The sequence below is a fragment of the Scyliorhinus torazame genome, chromosome 10 (genome assembly GCF_047496885.1).
Source record: "Scyliorhinus torazame isolate Kashiwa2021f chromosome 10, sScyTor2.1, whole genome shotgun sequence".
NCBI lineage: Eukaryota > Metazoa > Chordata > Chondrichthyes > Carcharhiniformes > Scyliorhinidae > Scyliorhinus > Scyliorhinus torazame.
The window spans coordinates 102,979,258-103,006,864 of record NC_092716.1 but is presented as its reverse complement, the minus strand read 5'-3'; the positions used below and the strand labels follow the sequence as shown (position 1 = coordinate 103,006,864).

The window sequence follows — 27,607 nt, the reverse complement described above, 5'->3', positions numbered from 1 at the left end:
AGAGGCCAGCGCGTGAGGGAGAAGCCAGTGCGTGAGGGAGAGGCCAGCGCGTGAGGGAGAAGCCAGCGCGTGAGGGAGAGGCCAGCGTGTGAGGGAGAGGCCAGCGTGTGAGGGAGAGGCCAGCGTGTGAGGGAGAGGCCAGCGCGTCAGAGAGAGGCCAGCGCGTGAGGGAGAGGCCAGCGCGTGAGGGAGAGGCCAGCGCGTGAGGGAGAGGCCAGCGCGTGAGGGAGAAGCCAGCGCGTCAGAGAGAGGCCAGCGCGTGAGGGAGAGGCCAGCGCGTGAGGTAGAAGCCAGCGCGTGAGGGAGAGGCCAGTGCGTCAGAGAGAAGCCAGCGCGTGAGGGAGAGGCCAGCGCGTCAGAGAGAGGCCAGCGCGTGAGGGAGAGGCCAGCGCGTCAGAGAGAAGCCAGCGCGTGAGGGAGAGGCCAGCGCGTGAGGGAGAGGCCAGCGCGTCAGAGAGAAGCCAGCGCGTGAGGGAGAGGCCAGTGCGTCAGAGAGAAGCCAGCGCGTGAGGGAGAGGCCAGCGCGTCAGAGAGAAGCCAGCGCGTGAGGGAGAAGCCAGCGTGTGAGGGAGAGGCCAGCGCGTGAGGGAGAAGCCAGCGCGTGAGGGAGAGGCCAGCGCGTGAGGGAGAGGCCAGCGCGTGAGGGAGAGGCCAGCGCGTGAGGGAGAGGCCAGCGCGTGAGGGAGAGGCCAGCGCGTGAGGGAGAGGCCAGCGCGTGAGGGAGAGGCCAGTGCGTGAGGGAGAAGCCAGCACGTCAGAGAGAAGCCAGCGTGTGAGGGAGAAGCCAGCGCGTGAGGGAGAGGCCAGCGCGTGAGGGAGAAGCCAGCGCGTGAGGGAGAGGCCAGCGCGTGAGGGAGAGGCCAGCGCGTGAGGGAGAAGCCAGCACGTCAGAGAGAAGCCAGCGCGTGAGGGAGAAGCCAGCGTGTGAGGGAGAGGCCAGCACGTCAGAGAGAAGCCAGCACGTCAGAGAGAAGCCAGCGCGTGAGGGAGAAGCCAGCGCGTGAGGGAGAAGCCAGCGTGTGAGGGAGAGGCCAGCACGTCAGAGAGAAGCCAGCGCGTGAGGGAGAGGCCAGCACGTCAGAGAGAAGCCAGCGCGTGAGGGAGAAGCCAGCGTGTGAGGGAGAGGCCAGCGCATGAGGGAGAGGCCAGTGCGTGAGGGAGAAGCCAGCACGTCAGAGAGAAGCCAGCGTGTGAGGGAGAAGCCAGCGCGTGAGGGAGAGGCCAGCGCGTGAGGGAGAAGCCAGCGCGTGAGGGAGAGGCCAGCGCGTGAGGGAGAGGCCAGCACGTCAGAGAGAAGCCAGCGTGTGAGGGAGAAGCCAGCGCGTGAGGGAGAAGCCAGCGTGTGAGGGAGAGGCCAGCACGTCAGAGAGAAGCCAGCGCGTGAGGGAGAAGCCAGCGTGTGAGGGAGAGGCCAGCACGTCAGAGAGAAGCCAGCGTGTGAGGGAGAAGCCAGCGCGTGAGGGAGAAGCCAGCGCGTGAGGGAGAGGCCAGCGCGTGAGGGAGAAGCCAGCGCGTGAGGGAGAGGCCAGCGCGTGAGGGAGAGGCCAGCGCGTGAGGGAGAAGCCAGCGCGTCAGAGAGAAGCCAGCGCGTCAGAGAAAAGCCAGCGCGTGAGGGAGAGGCCAGCACGTGAGGGAGAGGCCAGCGTGAGGGAGAGGCCAGCGCGTGAGGGAGAAGCCAGCGCGTGAGGGAGAAGCCAGCGCGTCAGAGAGAAGCCAGCGCGTGAGGGAGAGGCCAGCGCGTGAGGGAGAGAAGCCAGCGCGTGAGGGAGAGAAGCCAGCGCGTGAGGGAGAAGCCAGCGCGTGAGGGAGAGGCCAGCGCGTGTCAGAGAGAGGCCAGCGCGTGAGGGAGAAGCCAGCGCGTCAGGGAGAGGCCAGCGCGTGAGGGAGAAGCCAGCGCGTGAGGGAGAGGCCAGCGCGTGAGGGAGAAGCCAGCGCGTGAGGGAGAGGCCAGCGCGTGAGGGAGAAGCCAGCGCGTGAGGGAGAAGCCAGCGCGTGAGGGAGAAGCCAGCGCGTGAGGGAGAGGCCAGCGCGTGAGGGAGAGGCCAGCGCGTGAGGGAGAAGCCAGCGCGTGAGGGAGAAGCCAGCACGTGAGGGAGAGGCCAGCGCGTGAGGGAGAGGCCAGCGCGTGAGGGAGAGGCCAGCGCGTGAGGGAGAGGCCAGCGCGTGAGGGAGAGGCCAGCGCTTGAGGGAGATGCCAGCGCGTCAGAGAGAGGCCAGCGCGTGAGGGAGAGGCCAGCGCGTGAGGGAGAGGCCAGCGCGTGAGGGAGAGGCCAGCGCGTGAGGGAGAGGCCAGCGCGTGAGGGAGAGGCCAGCGCGTCAGAGAGAGGCCAGCGCGTGAGGGAGAGGCCAGCGCGTCAGAGAGAGGCCAGCGCGTGAGGGAGAAGCCAGCACGTGAGGGAGAGGCCAGCGCGTGAGGGAGAGGCCAGCGCGTGAGGGAGATGCCAGCGCGTCAGAGAGAGGCCAGCGCGTGAGGGAGAGGCCAGCGCGTCAGAGAGAGGCCAGCGCGTGAGGGAGAGGCCAGCGCGTGAGGGAGAGGCCAGCGCGTCAGAGAGAGGCCAGCGCGTGAGGGAGAGGCCAGCGCGTCAGAGAGAGGCCAGCGCGTGAGGGAGAGGCCAGCGCGTGAGGGAGAGGCCAGCGCGTGAGGGAGAGGCCAGCGCGTCAGAGAGAGTCCAGCGTGTGAGGGAGAGGCCAGCGCGTGAGGGAGAGGCCAGCGCGTCAGAGAGAGGCCAGCGTGTGAGGGAGAGGCCAGCGCGTCAGAGAGAGGCCAGCGCGTGAGGGAGAGGCCAGCGTGTGAGGGAGAAGCCAGCGCGTCAGAGAGAAGCCAGCGCGTGAGGGAGAGGCCAGCGCGTCAGAGAGAGGCCAGCGCGTCAGAGAGAGGCCAGCGCGTGAGGGAGAGGCCAGCGTGTGAGGGAGAAGCCAGCGCGTCAGAGAGAGGCCAGCGCGTCAGAGAGAGGCCAGCGTGTGAGGGAGAAGCCAGCGCGTCAGAGAGAGGCCAGCGCGTCAGAGAGAGGCCAGCGTGTGAGGGAGAGGCCAGCGTGTGAGGGAGAAGCCAGCGCGTCAGAGAGAAGCCAGCGTGTGAGGGAGAAGCCAGCGCGTCAGAGAGAGGCCAGCGCGTCAGAGAGAGGCCAGCGTGTGAGGGAGAGGCCAGCGTGTGAGGGAGAAGCCAGCGCGTCAGAGAGAAGCCAGCGCGTGAGGGAGAGGCCAGCGCGTCAGAGAGAGGCCAGCGCGTGAGGGAGAGACCAGCGCGTCAGAGAGAGGCCAGCGCGTCAGAGAGAAGCCAGCGTGTGAGGGAGAGGCCAGCGCGTGAGGGAGAGGCCAGCGTGTGAGGGAGAGGCCAGCGCGTGAGGGAGAGGCCAGCGCGTGAGGGAGAGGCCAGCGCGTGAGGGAGAGGCCAGCGCGTGAGGGAGAGGCCAGCGCGTGAGGGAGAGGCCAGCGCGTGAGGGAGAGGCCAGCGCGTCAGAGAGAGGCCAGCGCGTGAGGGAGAGGCCAGTGCGTGAGGGAGAGGCCAGTGCGACGGAGAGAAGCCAGCGCGTCAGAGAGAAGCCAGCGCGTGAGGGAGAGGCCAGTGCGACGGAGAGAAGCCAGCGCGTGAGGGAGAGGCCAGCGCGTCAGAGAGAGGCCAGCGCGTGAGGGAGAGGCCAGTGCGTGAGGGAGAGGCCAGTGCGACGGAGAGAAGCCAGCGCGTCAGAGAGAAGCCAGCGTGTGAGGGAGAAGCCAGCGTGTGAGGGAGAGGCCAGCGCGTGAGGGAGAGGCCAGTGCGTGAGGGAGAGGCCAGCGCGTCAGAGAGAGGCCAGCGCGTGAGGGAGAGGCCAGCGCGTCAGAGAGAAGCCAGCGCGTGAGGGAGAGGCCAGCGCGTGAGGGAGAAGCCAGCGCGTGAGGGAGAGGCCAGCGCGTCAGAGAGAGGCCAGCGCGTGAGGGAGAGGCCAGCGCGTGAGGGAGAAGCCAGCGCGTGAGGGAGAAGCCAGCGCGTGAGGGAGAGGCCAGCGCGTCAGAGAGAGGCCAGCGCGTGAGGGAGAGGCCAGCGCGTCAGAGAGAAGCCAGCGCGTGAGGGAGAGGCCAGCGCGTGAGGGAGAAGCCAGCGCGTGAGGGAGAGGCCAGCGCGTGAGGGAGAGGCCAGTGCGTGAGGGAGAGGCCAGTGCGTGAGGGAGAGGCCAGCGCGTGAGGGAGAGGCCAGTGCGTGAGGGAGAGGCCAGTGCGTGAGGGAGAAGCCAGCGCGTGAGGGAGAGGCCAGTGCGTGAGGGAGAGGCCAGTGCGTGAGGGAGAGGCCAGCGCGTCAGAGAGAGGCCAGCGCGTGAGGGAGAGGCCAGCGCGTGAGGGAGAAGCCAGCGCGTGAGGGAGAGGCCAGTGCGTGAGGGAGAGGCCAGCGCGTGAGGGAGAGGCCAGCGCGTCAGAGAGAGGCCAGCGCGTGAGGGAGAGGCCAGCGCGTCAGAGAGAAGCCAGCGCGTGAGGGAGAGGCCAGTGCGTGAGGGAGAGGCCAGCGCGTGAGGGAGAGGCCAGCGCGTGAGGGAGAGGCCAGTGCGTGAGGGAGAGGCCAGCGCGTCAGAGAGAGGCCAGCGCGTCAGAGAGAAGCCAGTGCGTGAGGGAGAGGCCAGCGCGTCAGAGAGAGGCCAGCGCGTGAGGGAGAGGCCAGCGTGTGAGGGAGAAGCCAGCGCGTCAGAGAGAAGCCAGCGCGTGAGGGAGAGGCCAGCGCGTCAGAGAGAGGCCAGCGCGTCAGAGAGAGGCCAGCGCGTGAGGGAGAGGCCAGCGTGTGAGGGAGAAGCCAGCGCGTCAGAGAGAGGCCAGCGCGTCAGAGAGAGGCCAGCGTGTGAGGGAGAAGCCAGCGCGTCAGAGAGAGGCCAGCGCGTCAGAGAGAGGCCAGCGTGTGAGGGAGAGGCCAGCGTGTGAGGGAGAAGCCAGCGCGTCAGAGAGAAGCCAGCGTGTGAGGGAGAAGCCAGCGCGTCAGAGAGAGGCCAGCGCGTCAGAGAGAGGCCAGCGTGTGAGGGAGAGGCCAGCGCGTGAGGGAGAGGCCAGCGCGTGAGGGAGAAGCCAGCGCGTCAGAGAGAAGCCAGCGCGTGAGGGAGAGGCCAGCGCGTCAGAGAGAGGCCAGCGCGTGAGGGAGAGACCAGCGCGTCAGAGAGAGGCCAGCGCGTCAGAGAGAAGCCAGCGTGTGAGGGAGAGGCCAGCGCGTGAGGGAGAGGCCAGCGTGTGAGGGAGAGGCCAGCGCGTGAGGGAGAGGCCAGCGCGTGAGGGAGAGGCCAGCGCGTGAGGGAGAGGCCAGCGCGTGAGGGAGAGGCCAGCGCGTCAGAGAGAGGCCAGCGCGTGAGGGAGAGGCCAGTGCGTGAGGGAGAGGCCAGTGCGACGGAGAGAAGCCAGCGCGTCAGAGAGAAGCCAGCGCGTGAGGGAGAGGCCAGTGCGTGAGGGAGAGGCCAGTGCGACGGAGAGAAGCCAGCGCGTCAGAGAGAGGCCAGCGCGTGAGGGAGAGGCCAGTGCGACGGAGAGAAGCCAGCGCGTCAGAGAGAGGCCAGCGCGTGAGGGAGAGGCCAGCGTGTGAGGGAGAGGCCAGTGCGACGGAGAGAAGCCAGCGCGTCAGAGAGAAGCCAGCGCGTCAGAGAGAGGCCAGCGCGTGAGGGAGAGGCCAGTGCGACGGAGAGAAGCCAGCGCGTCAGAGAGAAGCCAGCGTGTGAGGGAGAAGCCAGCGTGTGAGGGAGAGGCCAGCGCGTGAGGGAGAGGCCAGTGCGTGAGGGAGAGGCCAGCGCGTCAGAGAGAGGCCAGCGCGTGAGGGAGAGGCCAGCGCGTCAGAGAGAAGCCAGCGCGTGAGGGAGAGGCCAGCGCGTGAGGGAGAAGCCAGCGCGTCAGAGAGAAGCCAGCGCGTGAGGGAGAGGCCAGCGCGTCAGAGAGAGGCCAGTGCGTGAGGGAGAGGCCAGCGCGTGAGGGAGAAGCCAGCGCGTGAGGGAGAGGCCAGTGCGTGAGGGAGAGGCCAGTGCGTGAGGGAGAGGCCAGTGCGTGAGGGAGAGGCCAGCGCGTGAGGGAGAGGCCAGTGCGTGAGGGAGAGGCCAGCGTGTGAGGGAGAGGCCAGCGCGTCAGAGAGAGGCCAGCGCGTGAGGGAGAGGCCAGCGCGTGAGGGAGAAGCCAGCGCGTGAGGGAGAGGCCAGTGCGTGAGGGAGAGGCCAGTGCGTGAGGGAGAGGCCAGCGCGTCAGAGAGAGGCCAGCGCGTGAGGGAGAGGCCAGCGCGTCAGAGAGAAGCCAGCGCGTGAGGGAGAGGCCAGTGCGTGAGGGAGAGGCCAGTGCGTGAGGGAGAGGCCAGCGCGTCAGAGAGAGGCCAGTGCGTGAGGGAGAGGCCAGTGCGTGAGGGAGAGGCCAGCGCGTCAGAGAGAGGCCAGCGCGTGAGGGAGAGGCCAGCGCGTGAGGGAGAGGCCAGCGCGTGAGGGAGAAGCCAGCGCGTGAGGGAGAGGCCAGCGCGTGAGGGAGAGGCCAGTGCGTGAGGGAGAGGCCAGTGCGTGAGGGAGAGGCCAGCGCGTCAGAGAGAGGCCAGTGCGTGAGGGAGAGGCCAGTGCGTGAGGGAGAGGCCAGCGCGTCAGAGAGAGGCCAGCGCGTGAGGGAGAGGCCAGCGCGTGAGGGAGAGGCCAGTGCGTGAGGGAGAGGCCAGCGCGTGAGGGAGAGGCCAGCGCGTCAGAGAGAGGCCAGCGCGTGAGGGAGAGGCCAGCGCGTCAGAGAGAGGCCAGCGCGTGAGGGAGAGGCCAGTGCGTGAGGGAGAAGCCAGCGCGTGAGGGAGAGGCCAGTGCGTCAGAGAGAAGCCAGCGCGTCAGAGAGAAGCCAGCGCGTGAGGGAGAGGCCAGCGCGTGAGGGAGAGGCCAGCGCGTGAGGGAGAGGCCAGCGCGTGAGGGAGAGGCCAGCGCGTGAGGGAGAGGCCAGCGCGTGAGGGAGAGGCCAGCGCGTCAGAGAGAGGCCAGCGCGTGAGGGAGAGGCCAGCGTGTGAGGGAGAGGCCAGCGCGTGAGGGAAAGGCCAGCGCGTGAGGGAGAGGCCAGCGCGTGAGGGAGAGGCCAGCGCGTGAGGGAGAGGCCAGCGCGTCAGAGAGAGGCCAGCGCGTGAGGGAGAGGCCAGTGCGTGAGGGAGAGGCCAGCGCGTCAGAGAGAGGCCAGCGCGTGAGGGAGAGGCCAGCGCGTCAGAGAGAGGCCAGTGCGTGAGGGAGAGGCCAGTGCGTGAGGGAGAGGCCAGTGCGTGAGGGAGAGGCCAGCGCGTGAGGGAGAAGCCAGCGCGTGAGGGAGAGGCCAGCGCGTGAGGGAGAGGCCAGCGCGTCAGAGAGAGGCCAGCGCGTGAGGGAGAGGCCAGCGCGTCAGAGAGAGGCCAGCGCGTGAGGGAGAGGCCAGCGCGTGAGGGAGAGGCCAGCGCGTCAGAGAGAGGCCAGCGCGTGAGGGAGAGGCCAGCGCGTCAGAGAGAGGCCAGCGCGTGAGGGAGAGGCCAGCGCGTCAGAGAGAGGCCAGCGTGTGAGGGAGAGGCCAGTGCGTGAGGGAGAGGCCAGCGCGTGAGGGAGAGGCCAGCGCGTGAGGGAGAGGCCAGTGCGTGAGGGAGAGGCCAGCGCGTGAGGGAGAGGCCAGTGCGTGAGGGAGAAGCCAGCGCGTGAGGGAGAGGCCAGCGTGTGAGGGAGAGGCCAGCGCGTGAGGGAGAGGCCAGCGCGTGAGGGAGAGGCCAGTGCGTGAGGGAGAGGCCAGTGCGTGAGGGAGAAGCCAGCGCGTGAGGGAGAGGCCAGCGCGTCAGAGAGAGGCCAGCGCGTGAGGGAGAGGCCAGCGCGTCAGAGAGAAGCCAGCGCGACAGAGAGAAGCCAGCGCGACAGAGAGAAGCCAGCGCGACAGAGAGAAGCCAGCGCGTCAGAGAGAAGCCAGTGGGTGAGGGAGAGGCCAGAGCGTCAGAGAGAAGCCAGCGCGTGAGGGAGAGTCCAGCGCGTCAGAGAGAAGCCAGCGCGTGTGGGAGAGGCCAGCGCGTCAGAGAGAAGCCAGCGCGTGAGGGAGAGGCCAGTGCGTCAGAGAGAAGCCAGCGCGTCAGACAGAAGCCAGTGCGTCAGAGAGAAGCCAGCGCGTGAGGGAGAGGCCAGCGTGTCAGAGAGAAGCCAGCGCGTCAGAGAGAAGCCTGCGCGTGACGGAGAGGCCAGCGCGTCAGAGAGAAGCCAGTGACAGAGAGGCCAGCACGACAGAGAGAGGCCAGCACGACAGAGAGAAGCCAGCGCGACAGGGAGAGGCCAACGCGACAGAGAGAAGCCAGGGCGACAGAGAGAGGCCAGCGCGACAGAGAGAGGCCAGCGCGACAGAGAGAGGCCAGCGCGACAGAGAGAGGCCAGCGTGACAGAGAGAGGCCAGCGCGACAGGGAGAGGCCAGCGCGACAGAGAGAGGTCAGCGCGACAGAGAGCGGCCAGCGCGTGAGGGAGAGGCCAGCGCGACAGAGAGAGACCAGCGTGACACAGAGAGGCCAATGCGACAGAGAGGCCAGCGCGTGAGGGAGAGGCCAGCGCGACAGAGAGAGGCCAGTGCGACAGAGAGAGGCCAGTGCGACAGAGAGAGGCCAGCGCGACAGAGAGAGGCCAGCGTGACAGAGAGGCCAGCGCGACAGAGAGAGGCCAGCGCGACAGAGAAAGACCAGCGCGACACAGAGAGGCCAGCGCGACAGAGAGAGGCCAGCGCGTGAGGGAGAGGCCAACGCGTGAGGGAGAGGCCAACGCGACAGAGAGAGGCCATCGCGACAGAGAGAGGCCAGGGCGACAGAGAGAGGCCAGCGCGACAGAGAGAGGCCAGCGCGACAGAGAGAGGCCAGCGCGACAGAGAGAGGCCAGCGCGACAGAGAGAGGCCAGCGCGACAGAGAGAGGCCAGCGTGACAGAGAGGCCAGCGCGACAGAGAGAGGCCAGCGCGACAGAGAGAGGCCAGCGCGACAGAGAGAGGCCAGCGCGTGAGGGAGGGGCCAGCGCGTGAGGGAGAGGCCAGCGTGACACGAGTATGATTGAATTAGTTATGAGTGGGTTCAGAGCTCAAGAACTAAGAACAAAATTAGCAACAATACAAATGAATGAATTAATGTATTTGCCAGAAATTCTTTTGCCTGTTGTTTAAAAAACGGGTCAGTCCATTTAAAATAAATACGGAGTTTGATACAAAACCATTTGTTACTAATACTACGTAGCATGATGTCAACTGGTACATTACAGGGTAGAAGAATGGCTATATAATTCAGTAGGCTGACCTGCCATTCTTTGGTTGAGAGATCATTTAAAATTCAAAATGTGAAAAAAATGCCCAGTGAGCCAGTCAGTATCTGTGTGAGAAAGCTTAATGGCTCAGATGAGGAGGTAGACCCTCATCAGAACTCGAACACATAAGCAGAACAAACTGGAGAACCTGAACTCAGCATGGGTTAACACAGGCTAGAACGGTTGGTAGTGTATTGCTACAGGATAAACTGAGTTAATGGCGACCAATCCTGTTCTAACAGGATGTCAGCCCTCCCATTGATGAGTCTGTTGATGAATATAGTGCCCTATACTCAGCAGTATAGACCAGAAATGACACAGGCTCAGTCCTCAATTTCTCCCAAACTCATTAATTCCAATCAGAGCAGTGGTATTCAGTCTTTAACTAGCTGTGGGAAGGAGTGGAACAAATAAAACAACAATAATTTAACTTCAAGTGAGTTTTGAAAATCCCTGGAGCCTGAAACACTTTCTGCAAAGCAATGCTTAGAAACTCACAGCAAATTTGGCGAGGATATAGGCTCCGGCTCCCACTCCGATTCCAACAACACTTTTAAATCTACAATGAAATAAGACAACACATTTATCATAGAATTTACAGAGCAGAAGGAGGCCATTCGGCCCATCGAGTCTGCACCGGCTCTTGGAAAGAGCACCCCACCCAAGGTCAACACCTCTACCCCATCCCCATAACCCAGTAATCCCACCCAACACAAAGGGCAATTTTGGACACTGAGGGCAATTTATCATGGCCAATCCACCTAACCTGCACATCTTTGGACTGTGGGAGGAAACCGGAGCACCCGGAGGAAACCCACGCACACACGGGGAGGATGTGCAGACTCCGCACAGACAGTGACCCAAGCCGGAATCGAACCTGGGACCCTGGAGCTGTGAAGCAATTGTGCTAACCACTATGCTACCGTGCTGCCCTTTATGTTGAAATAAGTCATGTGACAACTTAGTCTGGACAACTTAGTCTGTATACATCCAAGATTTAATGTAGGATGACCAGGCCACCACCCAGCAGACACCAATACATTGGGGCTGCACACCATGTATCCAACCAAGTCTATGTACCATATATGTCTTCAACCCAATGTGACCATGGTACAGAATAATAACCTTTATTATTTTCACCAGTAGGCTTGCATTAACACTGCAATGAAGTTACTGTGAAAATCCCCTAGTTGCCACACTCCGGCGCCTGTTCGGGTACACAGAGGGAGAATTCAGAATGTCCAATTCACCTAACAAGCACGTCTTTCAGGACTTGGGGGAGGAAACCGGAGCACCCGGAGGAAACCCACGCAGACACGGGGGGAGAACGTGCAGACTCCGCAGAGACCGTGACCCAAGCAGGGAGTCAAACCCGGGTCCCTTGGGCTGTGAAGCAACAGTGCTAAACTGTGCTACTGTGCTGCCCAAGAAGGGGACCCAAACTAGACCTGTTCATCACAACATCCTCAACAAGTACCTTTGACAAGTGAAAACATTGTATCATCTTCCCTTTGCTTCATCCCTCCCCTCTCCCTTCATTCCATCCAATTTCACCCCATCAACTTTCCCCTTGTGCCACTCCTACCCAAGGAAATGATTTAGCCACTGTGGATGGGAATTTTTGTTCTGGCGGCAATACCCACCACAATATGCATGTCCAAAAGTACCACTGTTAGCAGCAGAATTACAGTAGGAAGGGAGCTGAGGGGATGCAGCCTGGACCATGTTGGGACTGCATAAATCATTAATTAGGCCACAAGTGAACATTGTGTGCAGTTCTGGTATCTTCATTACAGAAAGGGGTGTAGTTGCACTGGAGCTGGTATAGAAATTTACGAGATTGTTGCCAGGACTAGAAAATTGCAGCTCCGAGGAAAGATTGGATAGACTTGGGTCGCTCTTCTTGGAACAGAGGAGGCTGAGGGGAGATTTGATTGAGATGGGGAAATTGTGAGGGGCCTTGATGGAGCAGAAAGAGTAGACAAATGAAGCGTTCATGGCATTCAACCTCTTCCTCCAGAACATTAATTCACTTGCGAATTTGATTTCCTTAGTCTACTGGTATTTTCTCCTAGCTTTGAGCAGCTCACCTTGTTCCACCCTTCTTGCTTCTCAGTTAAATCCTTGTTCGCTCTCACCACCCAAGTATCATAAAAGTTTTCTCACTGCGAGACCTTCACTAATGTCCTCCCTCGGCCTCTGCATTGAACAATTTCTCATTGTTGTGATTTCAACCTCCATTTCAAATTATGTTCAATCTCTTCTCAGTTCACTGTCACCCTATTCTCACTTAATCTCTCCATAAAAATTCCCTAATCAATATTCACAACTGCCCCCTTGAACTTGCGATGGCCTTGAAATTCCCATCATATAAATTAAATATGAGACCATCTTTGATCACTTCTTAGTATCACCCTGCATTCACAATCCCCTTCAGGCTCCCAACCCTGCTTCCTTCTGTGTCCACCCCTGGAAATAATTCTTTCCCAGTTCACTTTTAATAGTAATTTCAAGGTCCCAACTGTTTAGTGTTTGGCCTTCTAGTCACCATCACATTTCTGTAACTACCAATCAGCTCAACTACATCCATACCTCTCCCTTTGATGCTCTATCATGATTAAACCATTACTGTCTCTCATGTGGCCATTTCCCCCATTTACAGCTCTCATCTCCGGTTCCTCAAGGTTGAGGAACACACACCTGATATGGCGGACAACTGATTTAGGCTATCACCTGTAGATCTGGTTGGCAACATGAATTAACTACCAGGTCCTGCTCTGCTGTGTTAAAACTGCTCACTATTCCAGGATCATAGAATCACAGAATCGCTACAGGGCAGAAGGAGGCCATTCGGCCCACCGGGCCTGCTCCGACCCTTTGAACAACCACACTGCCTAGGCCCAATCCCTATTCCTGCAACCCTGCCCTAAGGGGCAATTTAGCATGGCCAATCCACCTAACCTGCACATCTTTGAACTGTGGGAGGAAACCAGAGCACCCGGAGGAAACCCACGCAGACATGGGGAGAACGAGCAAACTCCACACAGACAGTTACCCAAGGTCGGAATTCCTCAGTTCCCTGAACTTGCATCTTTCTCTAGTTTCTCTCCTAGATTCCCTCATGACCTCACTAAATTAACCTCGTCAATGAGACCCACCTTCTCCCTCAATCTTATTTTCACTAAAATGCCAACCATGCAATTTCAATTCCTAGCTTCCATGTTAACTGATATTCTTAACAGTTCTCTGTCCTCAGATACTCTCCCATTCTCCAAATCAGCCATCACCATTATTCTCCTCAAAAAAACCTTTCACCATCTGTCCTCATAAATTACCGCCCAATCTCCATCTCTCTCAAAAGTCTACTGTAAATGTTGCTTCCCAAATCCATGTCCAACTTTCCCGGAACTCCTCGCCTGGTTTCATTCTCATCTATCCAGTCACAACCAGAGAATCACCTGCAATGATTTATCTCCCCACTCCCATACCATTACCTCTGGTATCCCCTAAGAATCTATCCTGGACCTTATTCCAGTTGTCTTCTGCATGCTTCCCTTTGAGGACATCATCTGAAAACAAGTATTAGTTCCCATGGCGACATTCGGCTCTACCTCACCACCACCTCTCTTGACTCCTCCATTCTCTCTAAACTTTCAGACTGATTGTCCAACATCCAGTATGGGATAAGCCATAGTCTTAAGTCCTCACTCCAAACTTCATTCTCTAGCTACTGACTCCCTACTTCTCTCCGGTTTTGTCTAAGGTTGAATGAGACATTTGTACATTGGTGTCACATTTGTCCCAAGATGAGCTTCTGGCAACATATCTATGCCATCATGAAGATCATCTACTATCATCTTGGTAATGTAGCCTAACATCATCCCTGCCTCAGCTCATCTTCTGTGGAAGCTCTCTAGCCTTGCACACTCCCTATCTCTGTAATCTCCTCCACCCTTACAACCCTCTATGATATCTGCCTTTCTCTAATTCTCACCTCTTGTGCATTCCCAATTTTACTCAATCCCTCACATGGCAGCTGTACCTTCAGATACTAAGGCCCTAAAGCTCTGGGATTCCGGCCATAAACTTTTCTGCCTCTCCCTTTTTCCTTTAATGTGCTGCTTAAAACCTTGATCAAGCTTTTGGTCATCTACCTTAAGATTTTCTGTGTGGGTCAATGCTAAATTTTGTTACGTAGCATTGATGTCCAAGTGTTTTGTGACATTTTACTACATTAAAGGTGCTATATAAATACTAGTTGGTGGTGGTGCTGGTGAGATCATAGATTTATAGAATAGAATTTATAGAATCCCTACAGTGCAGAAGGAGGTCATTTGGCACCCTATGAAACAGCACCCTGTCTCGGCCCACTCCCCCAACCTATCCCCGTAACCCCACCTACCCCGCACCTCTTTGGACACCACAGGGCAACTTAGCATGACCAATCCACCTAACCTGCACATTTTTGGGCTGAATCCGAACCTTAGCCCAGCCACTTCCAGTTTTGCAAGTGTTGTGAGGGCGGGCAACCAAAATGCTCACAGGAGGCATGTAGCAATTTAAATATTATAATGAGGCAGTGTGACTCCTATTTATCTACCATTTCAAAATTTAGAACCGGCTGGCTTAGTTTTATGGTCCTTCGGAACTCCAGCAGCTAAAAGAAAGTGAGAACTGTTGTATCCAGGAGGTAAGATCTTTCCGTTTCCCTGCTAGATTCAGTTTACTTCTTCGCCAACATCCTACAATAGAAATACCACCCATCCCCTCTCTCCTCAAACCAACCCCAATCTTCCCGCCTGCAGGTTCCTATCTGCCTCTATTATAGAACATAGAACATACAGTGCAGAAGGAGGCCATTCGGCCCATCGAGTCTGCACCGACCCACTTAAGCCCTCACCTCCACCCTATCCCCATAACCCAATAACCCCTCCTCACCTTTTTGGTCACTAAGGGCATTTTAGCAAGGCCAATCCACCTAACTTGCACTACTTTGGACTGTGGGAGGAAACCGGAGCACCCGGAGGAAACCCACGCAGACACGGGGAGAATGTGCAGACTCCGCACAGACAGTGACCCAGCGGGCAATCGAACCTGGGACCCTGGCGCTGTGAAGCCACAGTGCTAGCCACTTGTGCTACCATGCTGCCCTATTGTTTGATCTCCCTCACTTAGGCCCACATGACCTCCTCCAAAACCTGCTTTCCTGATGTTGCCTGGTAGTTCCATTTTCCGACAATCCCCGCTCAAGCCCCCCCAATCTTTCCTAGCTCTAAATTCCAATTTTCCCCACCCAATCCTACTCTTTCAGGTTCCTGACCTCAAACCAGACACACTCACTTAATCACCCACCACTCCCCACCATCTCCATATCCAGCCTGTGGTATTCATTAGATCCTGGATACTTAGCAACATACAATGTTTATTCGAGATATTGGGTGCTTAGCATATTGTGTTTATTAGGAGATAGTTAACATAGGACAACTTACCCAAAATGCTGAACTACACTTGGCAACATGGCAGCCAGCTGGTCCATGGTGGGGAACTGGTACCTGAGTAAAGGACCAGCACACAAAAGCAGTTAGTGAGGGAGAGACCCATCATTATATCAAATGACAAAAGAGGGTGCAGCTGGAGATAACATAATAAACAACAATGTACCACAAAGCTGACAGATGTTGGGAGACAAATAACAAAAGACAGGCGGCTGGATTCTCCATTCCTGAGATTAAGTGTTGACGCCGGGGCAGGATTCGTGGACTTCATGACAGCAAAACTGGCGCTACACCAGGGCCGATACAGTAACTGTCAAAGGGATAGCACCGGCACCAGGTGGAACCCAATCGATTCCAATAAGAAGCGGTGACAGATTCATCAGATTTGCGATTGATACCCACAGGCTGACAAGCTACAGCCGCAAATACACACTGCACTCACACCATTCCAGCTAACAAAATGGCAGCCAGGAGAGCAGTACTGCGCTTCACGGATGCTGCGAAGGAAACCCTCCTAGATGCTGTGGAGGAGAAGTGGGCCACCCTGTACCCCAGCCCAGGAAGGATGCTGCAAGCTGCCCGGGGACAGGTGGCAGAGGTGGTCAGCACCACCAATAACACCATCTGGACCGGCCTGCAGAGCAGGTAGAAAATGCACAATCTCCTCAGGGCAGCCAAGGTGAGTAGGCAGCACTGTGTCCCAGCACCAATCCCCATCCCAAACAGGGGCTAGGGCACGTATACGTGTTTTAATGTATATTTGTTTACATTAAACACTGTTACAACCTGCCAGATGGGTGTGAAGGTGTTGGCTGGGCCGGGAATCGTCGAGTGTGCCAGGATGGAGGTGCCGAGCACATGTCGTGCAGACGTATATGATGTGCAACTGATAGTCACATATTAGCTGCACGTCATCGAATGGAACCCCTTTCGGTTTCTGTAGAGCGGCCTATCAACTGCAGGTGCCTGTAGGGTGACATGCTTCGTATCGATCACCCTTTGGACATGGGGCATGTCAGCGATGATGGCGAACCCCGCTGCCCTGGCATCCTGGTGGGCTTGGTCCACATTGAAATGGATGTATTGTGCCAACTAGGCATATAGGGCCTCCGTGATGGCACGATGCAACTGTGCACCAAACTATGTGAGGTTCCGGACAGTTTATATATGAAAATAATATCTATCCAGGAGAACAATTTTTTTTAAAGAAAATATTTCATTGAGGCATTTATAATTTTAACAATTTTAACCATCAAAAATCAACAAAAACAAAGAACAATTAAAAAAAGTAATAATTTAGAGTACCCAATTCATTTTTTCAAATTAAGGGGCAATTTAGCGTGGCCAATCCACCTACTCTGCACATCTTTGGGTTTTGGGGGTGAAACCCACGCAAACAATGGGGGAATGTGCAAATTCCACACTGACAGTGTCTCAGAGCTGGGATCGAACCTGGGACCTCGGCGCCGTGGGCAGCAGTGCTATCCACTGAGCCACCGTGCTGCCCCCCAGGAGAACAATGTTAGCAGATACCATGGCAACACCATCATTTCTGAGTTCCCCTCCAAGTTACACACGATTTGTTTAAAAAATAGTTTTATTGAATTTTGAGCGGATGTGGATTGCTACGACAGGTAAGTGGGACTCACCCTGAGGGGAACTGCGAGGCATTTGGCTGCTGGCCTGGAGCATCCACATGGCACACAACAAAGTGTTTGGTAATTTCCTGCATGTCCTCAAAGTTGAAGAATGTATTGAAGCAGAGTTTATCTGGAAAAAAAAGGAAGTCAGTGGTGGCTTTACTATTGGCAGTTCCAGAGGATGCCAGAAGATTGAGAGCAACACTTGGTCAGTAATGCTGGACGAAAAGAAGAAAGACCAGTAAAATGAGTAAATCCATCCTTATTTTCATACTACTGCAGCTCTCACTGTACACAGAAAGTAGGCAGAACCCCAAGAATTTACCCTTCCCACAACTACATTTAATCCCAAAGTTCTCCAATATCTCAGTTGGTAACTCAAACTCTTGTCTTGTGGCGCACTGGTAGTGTCACTGCCTCTGAACCAAACGCTCTGGGTTCAAGTTACAGAAACACAATGCAAAATAGGAGCAGGGGTAGACCATTTGGTCCTACAAGCCTGCTCCCACATTCAATATTATTACGGCTGATCTTGGGCTTCAACTCCATCCCCCTACCCAATCTCCCTATATTCCTTGATTCACTGAGTGACCAAAAATATGTCCATCTGGCCCTGAAATGTTTTCAATGATGGAACATTTCATGAATGACTCAAAAAAAAACCCTTGGGCAGAGAATTCCAAATATTCACAACCACTTGACTGAAGTAATTTCTCCTCATCTCAGTGCGAAATGATTGAACCGTTGTCCTGAGTCTAAGTGACTTTGTAAGTCTCCAAAACGGCAGGCAGGAAGCGCACAATTACATCTAACCAGAATCAAGAGGTTCCATGCTTCCCAATCGTATGTATATAAATACAGAAGTTAATATGTCCTTCTGTGGCTCATTGTTAAAAGTCTTATAATAGGGTATTTCACATATGACCCTATCAGAAAATAGGATCAGAAATAGGTAATTAAGCCCCTTGAGCATGTTTTGTATCTGTGCTTGATCATGGCTCACTTGTAACTTAAATCCATTTACTCCCTTTGCTCCACATACCTTGACTACTCTGGGAAGGGGGGGGGGGGGGGGGGGCGCTGCTGGGGCATGGGGGCCTGTGGCCTGGCGGCAGGGGGAGGCCAGCGGTGAGGCTGCAGGGGGGTAGGCGGCGTGGAGGCAAGAGGGTCAGCAGCCGGGCAGCAGGAGGGCCAGCGACAGGCAGGTGGACTGGCAGCCGGGCGGTGGGAGCTGCTGGGTTGACTGCTGCTGGCGGCATGGGGGCTGGCAGCAGGGGGGGTTTGTGCCTGACGGCTGGCGGCTGGGCACCAGGAGGGCCGGTGGCACGGCGTCAGTGGCTGGTGGCAGAGGGCCAGTGGCTGGACAGCAGGGGCACCAGCAGTAGGGTGACTGGCGGCAGGGCGGCAGGTGGATGGGGGCAGCTGATGGTCGGGGCAGCTGGCGGGCAGCAGGAGAGCGGACTGTCTGGTGGGAAGAGGGGGTCTGGCTGCTGGGCAGCTGTGAGACTAGCTGCCAGGTGGCAGGGGACTGGCTGCCTGGTGGACTATCTGCCTGGTGGACGGATGGAGGACTGGCTGCCTGGTGGACGGATGGGGGGCTGGCTGCCAGGTGGCAGGGGACTGGCTGCCTGGTGGACGGATGGGGGACTATCTGCCTGGTGGACGGATGGGGGACTGACTGCCTGGTGGACGGATGGGGGACTGACTGCCTGGTGGACGGATGGGGGACTGGCTGCCTGGTGGACGGATGGGGGACTGGCTGCCTGGTGGACGGATGGGGGACTATCTGTCTGGTGGACGGATGGGGGACTGGCTGCCTGGTGGACGGATGGGGGGCTGGCTGCCAGGTGGCAGGGGACTGGCTGCCTGGTGGACGGATGGGGGACAATCTGCCTGGTGGACGGATGGGGGACTATCTGCCTGGTGGACGGATGGGGGACTATCTGCCTGGTGGACGGATGGGGGACTGGCTGCCTGGTGGACGGATGGGGGACTGACTGCCTGGTGGACGGATGGGAGACTGACTGCCTGGTGGATGGATGGGGACTGGCTGCCTGGTGGACGGATGGGGGACTGGCTGCCTGGTGGATGGATGGGGGACTGGCTGCCTGGTGGACGGATGGGGGACTGACTGCCTGGTGGACGGATGGGGGAACTGACTGCCTGGTGGATGGATGGGGACTAGCTGCCTGGTGGACAGATGGGGGACTGACTGCCTGGTGGATGGATGGGGGACTGGCTGCCTGGTGGACGGATGGGGGACTGACTGCCTGGTGGACGGATGGGGGACTGACTGCCTGGTGGATGGATGGGGGACTATCTGCCTGGTGGACGGATGGGGGACTATCTGCCTGGTGGACGGATGGGGGACTGGCTGCCTGGTGGACGGATGGGGGACTGACTGCCTGGTGGACGGATGGGGGACTGACTGCCTGGTGGATGGATGGGGGACTGACTGCCTGGTGGACGGATGGGGGACTGACTGCCTGGTGGACGGATGGGGACTAGCTGCCTGGTGGACGGATGGGGGACTGACTGCCTGGTGGACGGATGGGGGAACTGACTGCCTGGTGGATGGATGGGGACTAGCTGCCTGGTGGACGGATGGGGGACTGACTGCCTGGTGGATGGATGGGGGACTGGCTGCCTGGTGGACGGATGGGGGACTGACTGCCTGGTGGACGGATGGGGGACTGACTGCCTGGTGGATGGATGGGGGACTGACTGCCTGGTGGACGGATGGGGGACTGACTGCCAGGTGGACGGATGGGGGACTGACTGCCTGGTGGATGAATGGGGGACTGACTGCCTGGTGGACGGATGGGGGACTGACTGCCTGGTGGATGGATGGGGGACTGACTGCCTGGTGGACGGATGGGGGACTGACTGCCTGGTGGACGGATGGGGACTAGCTGCCTGGTGGACGGATGGGGGACTGACTGCCTGGTGGATGGATGGGGGACTGACTGCCTGGTGGATGGATGGGGACTAGCTGCCTGGTGGACGGATGGGGGACTGACTGCCTGGTGGATGGATGGGGGACTGGCTGCCTGGTGGACGGATGGGGGACTGACTGCCTGGTGGACGGATGGGGGACTGACTGCCTGGTGGACGGATGGGGGACTGACTGCCTGGTGGACGGATGGGGGACTGACTGCCTGGTGGACGGATGGGGGACTGACTGCCTGGTGGACGGATGGGGGACTGACTGCCTGGTGGATGGATGGGGGACTGACTGCCTGGTGGACGGATGGGAGACTGACTGCCTGGTGGATGGATGGGGGACTGACTGCCAGGTGGATGGATGGGGGACTGACTGCCTGGTGGATGGATGGGAGACTGACTGCCTGGTGGACGGATGGGGGACTGGCTGCCTGGTGGACGGATGGGGGTCTGACTGCCTGGTGGATGGATGGGGGACTGGCTGCCTGGTGGATGGATGGGGGACTGACTGCCTGGTGGACGGATGGAGGACTGACTGCCTGGCGGACGGATGGGGGACTGGCTGCCTGGTGGATGATTGGGGGACTGGCTGCCTGGTGGACGGATGGGGGACTGACTGCCTGGTGGATGGATGGGGGACTGACTGCCTGGTGGACGGATGGGGGACTGACTGCCTGGTGGACGGATGGGGGACTATCTGCCTGGTGGATGGATGGGTGACTGACTGCCTGGTGGATGGATGGGGGACTGGCTGCCTGGTGGATGGATGGGGGACTGACTGCCTGGTGGATGGATGGGGGACTGACTGCCTGGTGGATGGATGGGGGACTGACTGCCTGGCGGATGGATGGGGGACTGACTGCCTGGTGGACGGATGGGGGACTGGCTGCCTGGTGGATGGATGGGGGACTGACTGCCTGGTGGACGGATGGGGGACTATCTGCCTGGTGGACGGATGGGGGACTGGCTGCCTGGTGGACGGATGGGGGACTGGCTGCCTGGTGGACGGATGGGGGACTGACTGCCTGGTGGACGGATGGGGGATTGACTGCCTGGTGGATGGATGGGGGACTGACTGCCTGGTGGATGGATGGGGGACTGACTGCCTGGTGGATGGATGGGGGACTGACTGCCTGGTGGACGGATGGGGGACTGACTGCCTGGTGGATGGATGGGGGACTGACTGCCTGGTGGATGGATGGGGGACTGACTGCCTGGTGGACGGATGGGAGACTGACTGCCTGGTGGATGGATGGGGGACTGACTGCCTGGTGGATGGATGGGGGACTGACTGCCTGGTGGACGGATGGGGGACTATCTGCCTGGTGGAGGGATGGGGGACTGACTGCCTGGTGGATGGATGGGGGACTGACTGCCTGGTGGACGGATGGGAGACTGACTGCCTGGTGGATGGATGGGGGACTGACTGCCTGGTGGACGGATGGGGGACTGGCTGCCTGGTGGACGGATGGGGGACTGGCTGCCTGGTGGACGGATGGGGGACTATCTGCCTGGTGGACGGATGGGGGACTGGCTGCCTGGTGGACGGATGGGGGACTGACTGCCTGGTGGACGGATGGGAGACTGACTGCCTGGTGGATGGATGGGGACGAGCTGCCTGGTGGACGGATGGGAGACTGACTGCCTGGTGGATGGATGGGGACTGGCTGCCTGGTGGATGGATGGGGACTAGCTGCCTGGTGGACGGATGGGGGACTGGCTGCCTGGTGGACGGATGGGGGGCTGGCTGCCAGGTGGCAGGGGACTGGCTGCCTGGTGGACGGATGGGGGACAATCTGCCTGGTGGACGGATGGGGGACTATCTGCCTGGTGGACGGATGGGGGACTATCTGCCTGGTGGACGGATGGGGGACTGGCTGCCTGGTGGACGGATGGGGGACTGACTGCCTGGTGGATGGATGGGGGACTGACTGCCTGGTGGATGGATGGGGACTAGCTGCCTGGTGGACGGATGGGGGACTGACTGCCTGGTGGATGGATGGGGGACTGACTGCCTGGTGGATGGATGGGGACTAGCTGCCTGGTGGACGGATGGGGGACTGACTGCCTGGTGGATGGATGGGGGACTGGCTGCCTGGTGGACGGATGGGGGACTGACTGCCTGGTGGACGGATGGGGGACTGACTGCCTGGTGGACGGATGGGGGACTGACTGCGTGGTGGACGGATGGGGGACTGACTGCCTGGTGGACGGATGGGGGACTGACTGCCTGGTGGACGGATGGGGGACTGACTGCCTGGTGGACGGATGGGGGACTGACTGCCTGGTGGACGGATGGGGGACTGACTGCCTGGTGGATGGATGGGGGACTGACTGCCTGGTGGACGGATGGGGGACTGACTGCCTGGTGGATGGATGGGGGACTGACTGCCTGGTGGACGGATGGGAGACTGACTGCCTGGTGGATGGATGGGGGACTGACTGCCTGGTGGATGGATGGGGGACTGACTGCCTGGTGGATGGATGGGAGACTGACTGCCTGGTGGACGGATGGGGGACTGGCTGCCTGGTGGACGGATGGGGGTCTGACTGCCTGGTGGATGGATGGGGGACTGGCTGCCTGGTGGATGGATGGGGGACTGACTGCCTGGTGGACGGATGGAGGACTGACTGCCTGGCGGACGGATGGGGGACTGGCTGCCTGGTGGATGATTGGGGGACTGGCTGCCTGGTGGACGGATGGGGGACTGACTGCCTGGTGGATGGATGGGGGACTGACTGCCTGGTGGACGGATGGGGGACTGACTGCCTGGTGGACGGATGGGGGACTATCTGCCTGGTGGATGGATGGGTGACTGACTGCCTGGTGGATGGATGGGGGACTGGCTGCCTGGTGGATGGATGGGGGACTGACTGCCTGGTGGATGGATGGGGGACTGACTGCCTGGTGGATGGATGGGGGACTGACTGCCTGGCGGATGGATGGGGGACTGACTGCCTGGTGGACGGATGGGGGACTGGCTGCCTGGTGGATGGATGGGGGACTGACTGCCTGGTGGACGGATGGGGGACTATCTGCCTGGTGGACGGATGGGGGACTGGCTGCCTGGTGGATGGATGGGGGACTGGCTGCCTGGTGGACGGATGGGGGACTGACTGCCTGGTGGACGGATGGGGGATTGACTGCCTGGTGGATGGATGGGGGACTGACTGCCTGGTGGATGGATGGGGGACTGACTGCCTGGTGGATGGATGGGGGACTGACTGCCTGGTGGACGGATGGGGGACTGACTGCCTGGTGGATGGATGGGGGACTGACTGCCTGGTGGATGGATGGGGGACTGACTGCCTGGTGGACGGATGGGAGACTGACTGCCTGGTGGATGGATGGGGGACTGACTGCCTGGTGGATGGATGGGGGACTGACTGCCTGAAGGACGGATGGGGGACTATCTGCCTGGTGGAGGGATGGGGGACTGACTGCCTGGTGGATGGATGGGGGACTGACTGCCTGGTGGACGGATGGGAGACTGACTGCCTGGTGGATGGATGGGGGACTGACTGCCTGGTGGACGGATGGGGGACTGGCTGCCTGGTGGACGGATGGGGGACTGGCTGCCTGGTGGACGGATGGGGGACTATCTGCCTGGTGGACGGATGGGGGACTGGCTGCCTGGTGGACGGATGGGGGACTGACTGCCTGGTGGACGGATGGGAGACTGACTGCCTGGTGGATGGATGGGGACTGGCTGCCTGGTGGATGGATGGGGACTGGCTGCCTGGTGGATGGATGGGGACGAGCTGCCTGGTGGACGGATGGGAGACTGACTGCCTGGTGGATGGATGGGGACTGGCTGCCTGGTGGATGGATGGGGACTAGCTGCCTGGTGGACGGATGGGGGACTGGCTGCCTGGTGGACGGATGGGGGGCTGGCTGCCAGGTGGCAGGGGACTGGCTGCCTGGTGGACGGATGGGGGACAATCTGCCTGGTGGACGGATGGGGGACTATCTGCCTGGTGGACGGATGGGGGACTATCTGCCTGGTGGACGGATGGGGGACTGGCTGCCTGGTGGACGGATGGGGGACTGACTGCCTGGTGGACGGATGGGAGACTGACTGCCTGGTGGATGGATGGGGACTGGCTGCCTGGTGGACGGATGGGGGACTGGCTGCCTGGTGGATGGATGGGGGACTGGCTGCCTGGTGGACGGATGGGGGACTGACTGCCTGGTGGACGGATGGGGGAACTGACTGCCTGGTGGATGGATGGGGACTAGCTGCCTGGTGGACGGATGGGGGACTGACTGCCTGGTGGATGGATGGGGGACTGGCTGCCTGGTGGACGGATGGGGGACTGACTGCCTGGTGGATGGATGGGGGACTGACTGCCTGGTGGACGGATGGGGGACTGGCTGCCTGGTGGACGGATGGGGGACTGGCTGCCTGGTGGATGGATGGGGGACTGACTGCCTGGTGGACGGATGGGGGACTATCTGCCTGGTGGACGGATGGGGGACTGGCTGCCTGGTGGATGGATGGGGGACTGGCTGCCTGGTGGACGGATGGGGGACTGACTGCCTGGTGGACGGATGGGGGACTGGCTGCCTGGTGGACGGATGGGGGACTGGCTGCCTGGTGGACGGATGGGGGACTATCTGCCTGGTGGACGGATGGGGGACTGGCTGCCTGGTGGACGGATGGGGGACTGACTGCCTGGTGGACGGATGGGAGACTGACTGCCTGGTGGATGGATGGGGACGAGCTGCCTGGTGGACGGATGGGAGACTGACTGCCTGGTGGATGGATGGGGACTGGCTGCCTGGTGGATGGATGGGGACTAGCTGCCTGGTGGACGGATGGGGGACTGGCTGCCTGGTGGACGGATGGGGGGCTGGCTGCCAGGTGGCAGGGGACTGGCTGCCTGGTGGACGGATGGGGGACAATCTGCCTGGTGGACGGATGGGGGACTATCTGCCTGGTGGACGGATGGGGGACTATCTGCCTGGTGGACGGATGGGGGACTGGCTGCCTGGTGGACGGATGGGGGACTGACTGCCTGGTGGATGGATGGGGGACTGACTGCCTGGTGGATGGATGGGGACTAGCTGCCTGGTGGACGGATGGGGGACTGACTGCCTGGTGGATGGATGGGGGACTGACTGCCTGGTTGATGGATGGGGACTAGCTGCCTGGTGGACGGATGGGGGACTGACTGCCTGGTGGATGGATGGGGGACTGGCTGCCTGGTGGACGGATGGGGGACTGACTGCCTGGTGGACGGATGGGGGACTGACTGCCTGGTGGACGGATGGGGGACTGACTGCCTGGTGGACGGATGGGGGACTGACTGCCTGGTGGACGGATGGGGGACTGACTGCCTGGTGGACGGATGGGGGACTGACTGCCTGGTGGACGGATGGGGGACTGACTGCCTGGTGGACGGATGGGGGACTGACTGCCTGGTGGATGGATGGGGGACTGACTGCCTGGTGGACGGATGGGGGACTGACTGCCTGGTGGATGGATGGGGGACTGACTGCCTGGTGGACGGATGGGAGACTGACTGCCTGGTGGATGGATGGGGGACTGACTGCCTGGTGGATGGATGGGGGACTGACTGCCTGGTGGATGGATGGGAGACTGACTGCCTGGTGGACGGATGGGGGACTGGCTGCCTGGTGGACGGATGGGGGTCTGACTGCCTGGTGGATGGATGGGGGACTGGCTGCCTGGTGGATGGATGGGGGACTGACTGCCTGGTGGACGGATGGAGGACTGACTGCCTGGCGGACGGATGGGGGACTGGCTGCCTGGTGGATGATTGGGGGACTGGCTGCCTGGTGGACGGATGGGGGACTGACTGCCTGGTGGATGGATGGGGGACTGACTGCCTGGTGGACGGATGGGGGACTGACTGCCTGGTGGACGGATGGGGGACTATCTGCCTGGTGGATGGATGGGTGACTGACTGCCTGGTGGATGGATGGGGGACTGGCTGCCTGGTGGATGGATGGGGGACTGACTGCCTGGTGGATGGATGGGGGACTGACTGCCTGGTGGATGGATGGGGGACTGACTGCCTGGCGGATGGATGGGGGACTGACTGCCTGGTGGACGGATGGGGGACTGGCTGCCTGGTGGATGGATGGGGGACTGACTGCCTGGTGGACGGATGGGGGACTATCTGCCTGGTGGACGGATGGGGGACTGGCTGCCTGGTGGATGGATGGGGGACTGGCTGCCTGGTGGACGGATGGGGGACTGACTGCCTGGTGGACGGATGGGGGATTGACTGCCTGGTGGATGGATGGGGGACTGACTGCCTGGTGGATGGATGGGGGACTGACTGCCTGGTGGATGGATGGGGGACTGACTGCCTGGTGGACGGATGGGGGACTGACTGCCTGGTGGATGGATGGGGGACTGACTGCCTGGTGGATGGATGGGGGACTGACTGCCTGGTGGACGGATGGGAGACTGACTGCCTGGTGGATGGATGGGGGACTGACTGCCTGGTGGATGGATGGGGGACTGACTGCCTGGTGGACGGATGGGGGACTATCTGCCTGGTGGAGGGATGGGGGACTGACTGCCTGGTGGATGGATGGGGGACTGACTGCCTGGTGGACGGATGGGAGACTGACTGCCTGGTGGATGGATGGGGGACTGACTGCCTGGTGGACGGATGGGGGACTGGCTGCCTGGTGGACGGATGGGGGACTGGCTGCCTGGTGGACGGATGGGGGACTATCTGCCTGGTGGACGGATGGGGGACTGGCTGCCTGGTGGACGGATGGGGGACTGACTGCCTGGTGGACGGATGGGAGACTGACTGCCTGGTGGATGGATGGGGACTGGCTGCCTGGTGGATGGATGGGGACTGGCTGCCTGGTGGATGGATGGGGACGAGCTGCCTGGTGGACGGATGGGAGACTGACTGCCTGGTGGATGGATGGGGACTGGCTGCCTGGTGGATGGATGGGGACTAGCTGCCTGGTGGACGGATGGGGGACTGGCTGCCTGGTGGACGGATGGGGGGCTGGCTGCCAGGTGGCAGGGGACTGGCTGCCTGGTGGACGGATGGGGGACAATCTGCCTGGTGGACGGATGGGGGACTATCTGCCTGGTGGACGGATGGGGGACTATCTGCCTGGTGGACGGATGGGGGACTGGCTGCCTGGTGGACGGATGGGGGACTGACTGCCTGGTGGACGGATGGGAGACTGACTGCCTGGTGGATGGATGGGGACTGGCTGCCTGGTGGACGGATGGGGGACTGGCTGCCTGGTGGATGGATGGGGGACTGGCTGCCTGGTGGACGGATGGGGGACTGACTGCCTGGTGGACGGATGGGGGAACTGACTGCCTGGTGGATGGATGGGGACTAGCTGCCTGGTGGACGGATGGGGGACTGACTGCCTGGTGGATGGATGGGGGACTGGCTGCCTGGTGGACGGATGGGGGACTGACTGCCTGGTGGACGGATGGGGGACTGACTGCCTGGTGGATGGATGGGGGACTGACTGCCTGGTGGACGGATGGGGGACTGACTGCCTGGTGGACGGATGGGGGACTGACTGCCTGGTGGATGGATGGGGGACTGACTGCCTGGTGGACGGATGGGGGACTGACTGCCTGGTGGATGGATGGGGGACTGACTGCCTGGTGGACGGATGGGGGACTGACTGCCTGGTGGACGGATGAGGACTAGCTGCCTGGTGGACGGATGGGGGACTGACTGCCTGGTGGATGGATGGGGGACTGACTGCCTGGTGGATGGATGGGGACTAGCTGCCTGGTGGACGGATGGGGGACTGACTGCCTGGTGGATGGATGGGGGACTGGCTGCCTGGTGGACGGATGGGGGACTGACTGCCTGGTGGACGGATGGGGGACTGACTGCCTGGTGGACGGATGGGGGACTGACTGCCTGGTGGACGGATGGGGGACTGACTGCCTGGTGGACGGATGGGGGACTGACTGCCTGGTGGACGGATGGGGGACTGACTGCCTGGTGGACGGATGGGGGACTGACTGCCTGGTGGACGGATGGGGGACTGACTGCCTGGTGGACGGATGGGGGACTGACTGCCTGGTGGATGGATGGGGGACTGACTGCCTGGTGGACGGATGGGGGACTGACTGCCTGGTGGATGGATGGGGGACTGACTGCCTGGTGGACGGATGGGAGACTGACTGCCTGGTGGATGGATGGGGGACTGACTGCCTGGTGGATGGATGGGGGACTGACTGCCTGGTGGATGGATGGGAGACTGACTGCCTGGTGGACGGATGGGGGACTGGCTGCCTGGTGGACGGATGGGGGACTGACTGCCTGGTGGATGGATGGG

The 27,607-nt window shown here is 60.6% G+C and overlaps 1 protein-coding gene across 5 annotated transcripts in view; it reads right to left on the bottom strand.

Annotated features, from left to right (window-relative positions):
• ndrg4 (NDRG family member 4) overlaps positions 1-27,607 on the bottom strand; it is a 336,617-nt gene that overhangs the window by 70,514 nt on the left and 238,496 nt on the right. For all 5 annotated transcript variants that reach the window (XM_072518539.1, XM_072518536.1, XM_072518537.1 and 2 more), the window contains 3 exons: positions 16,360-16,480; positions 14,705-14,767; positions 9,714-9,774 (listed from right to left, as the gene is read on the bottom strand). In XM_072518539.1, the coding sequence (XP_072374640.1) occupies positions 9,714-9,774; positions 14,705-14,767; positions 16,360-16,480 (245 nt within the window). The remainder of the gene's footprint in view (positions 1-9,713; positions 9,775-14,704; positions 14,768-16,359; positions 16,481-27,607) is intronic.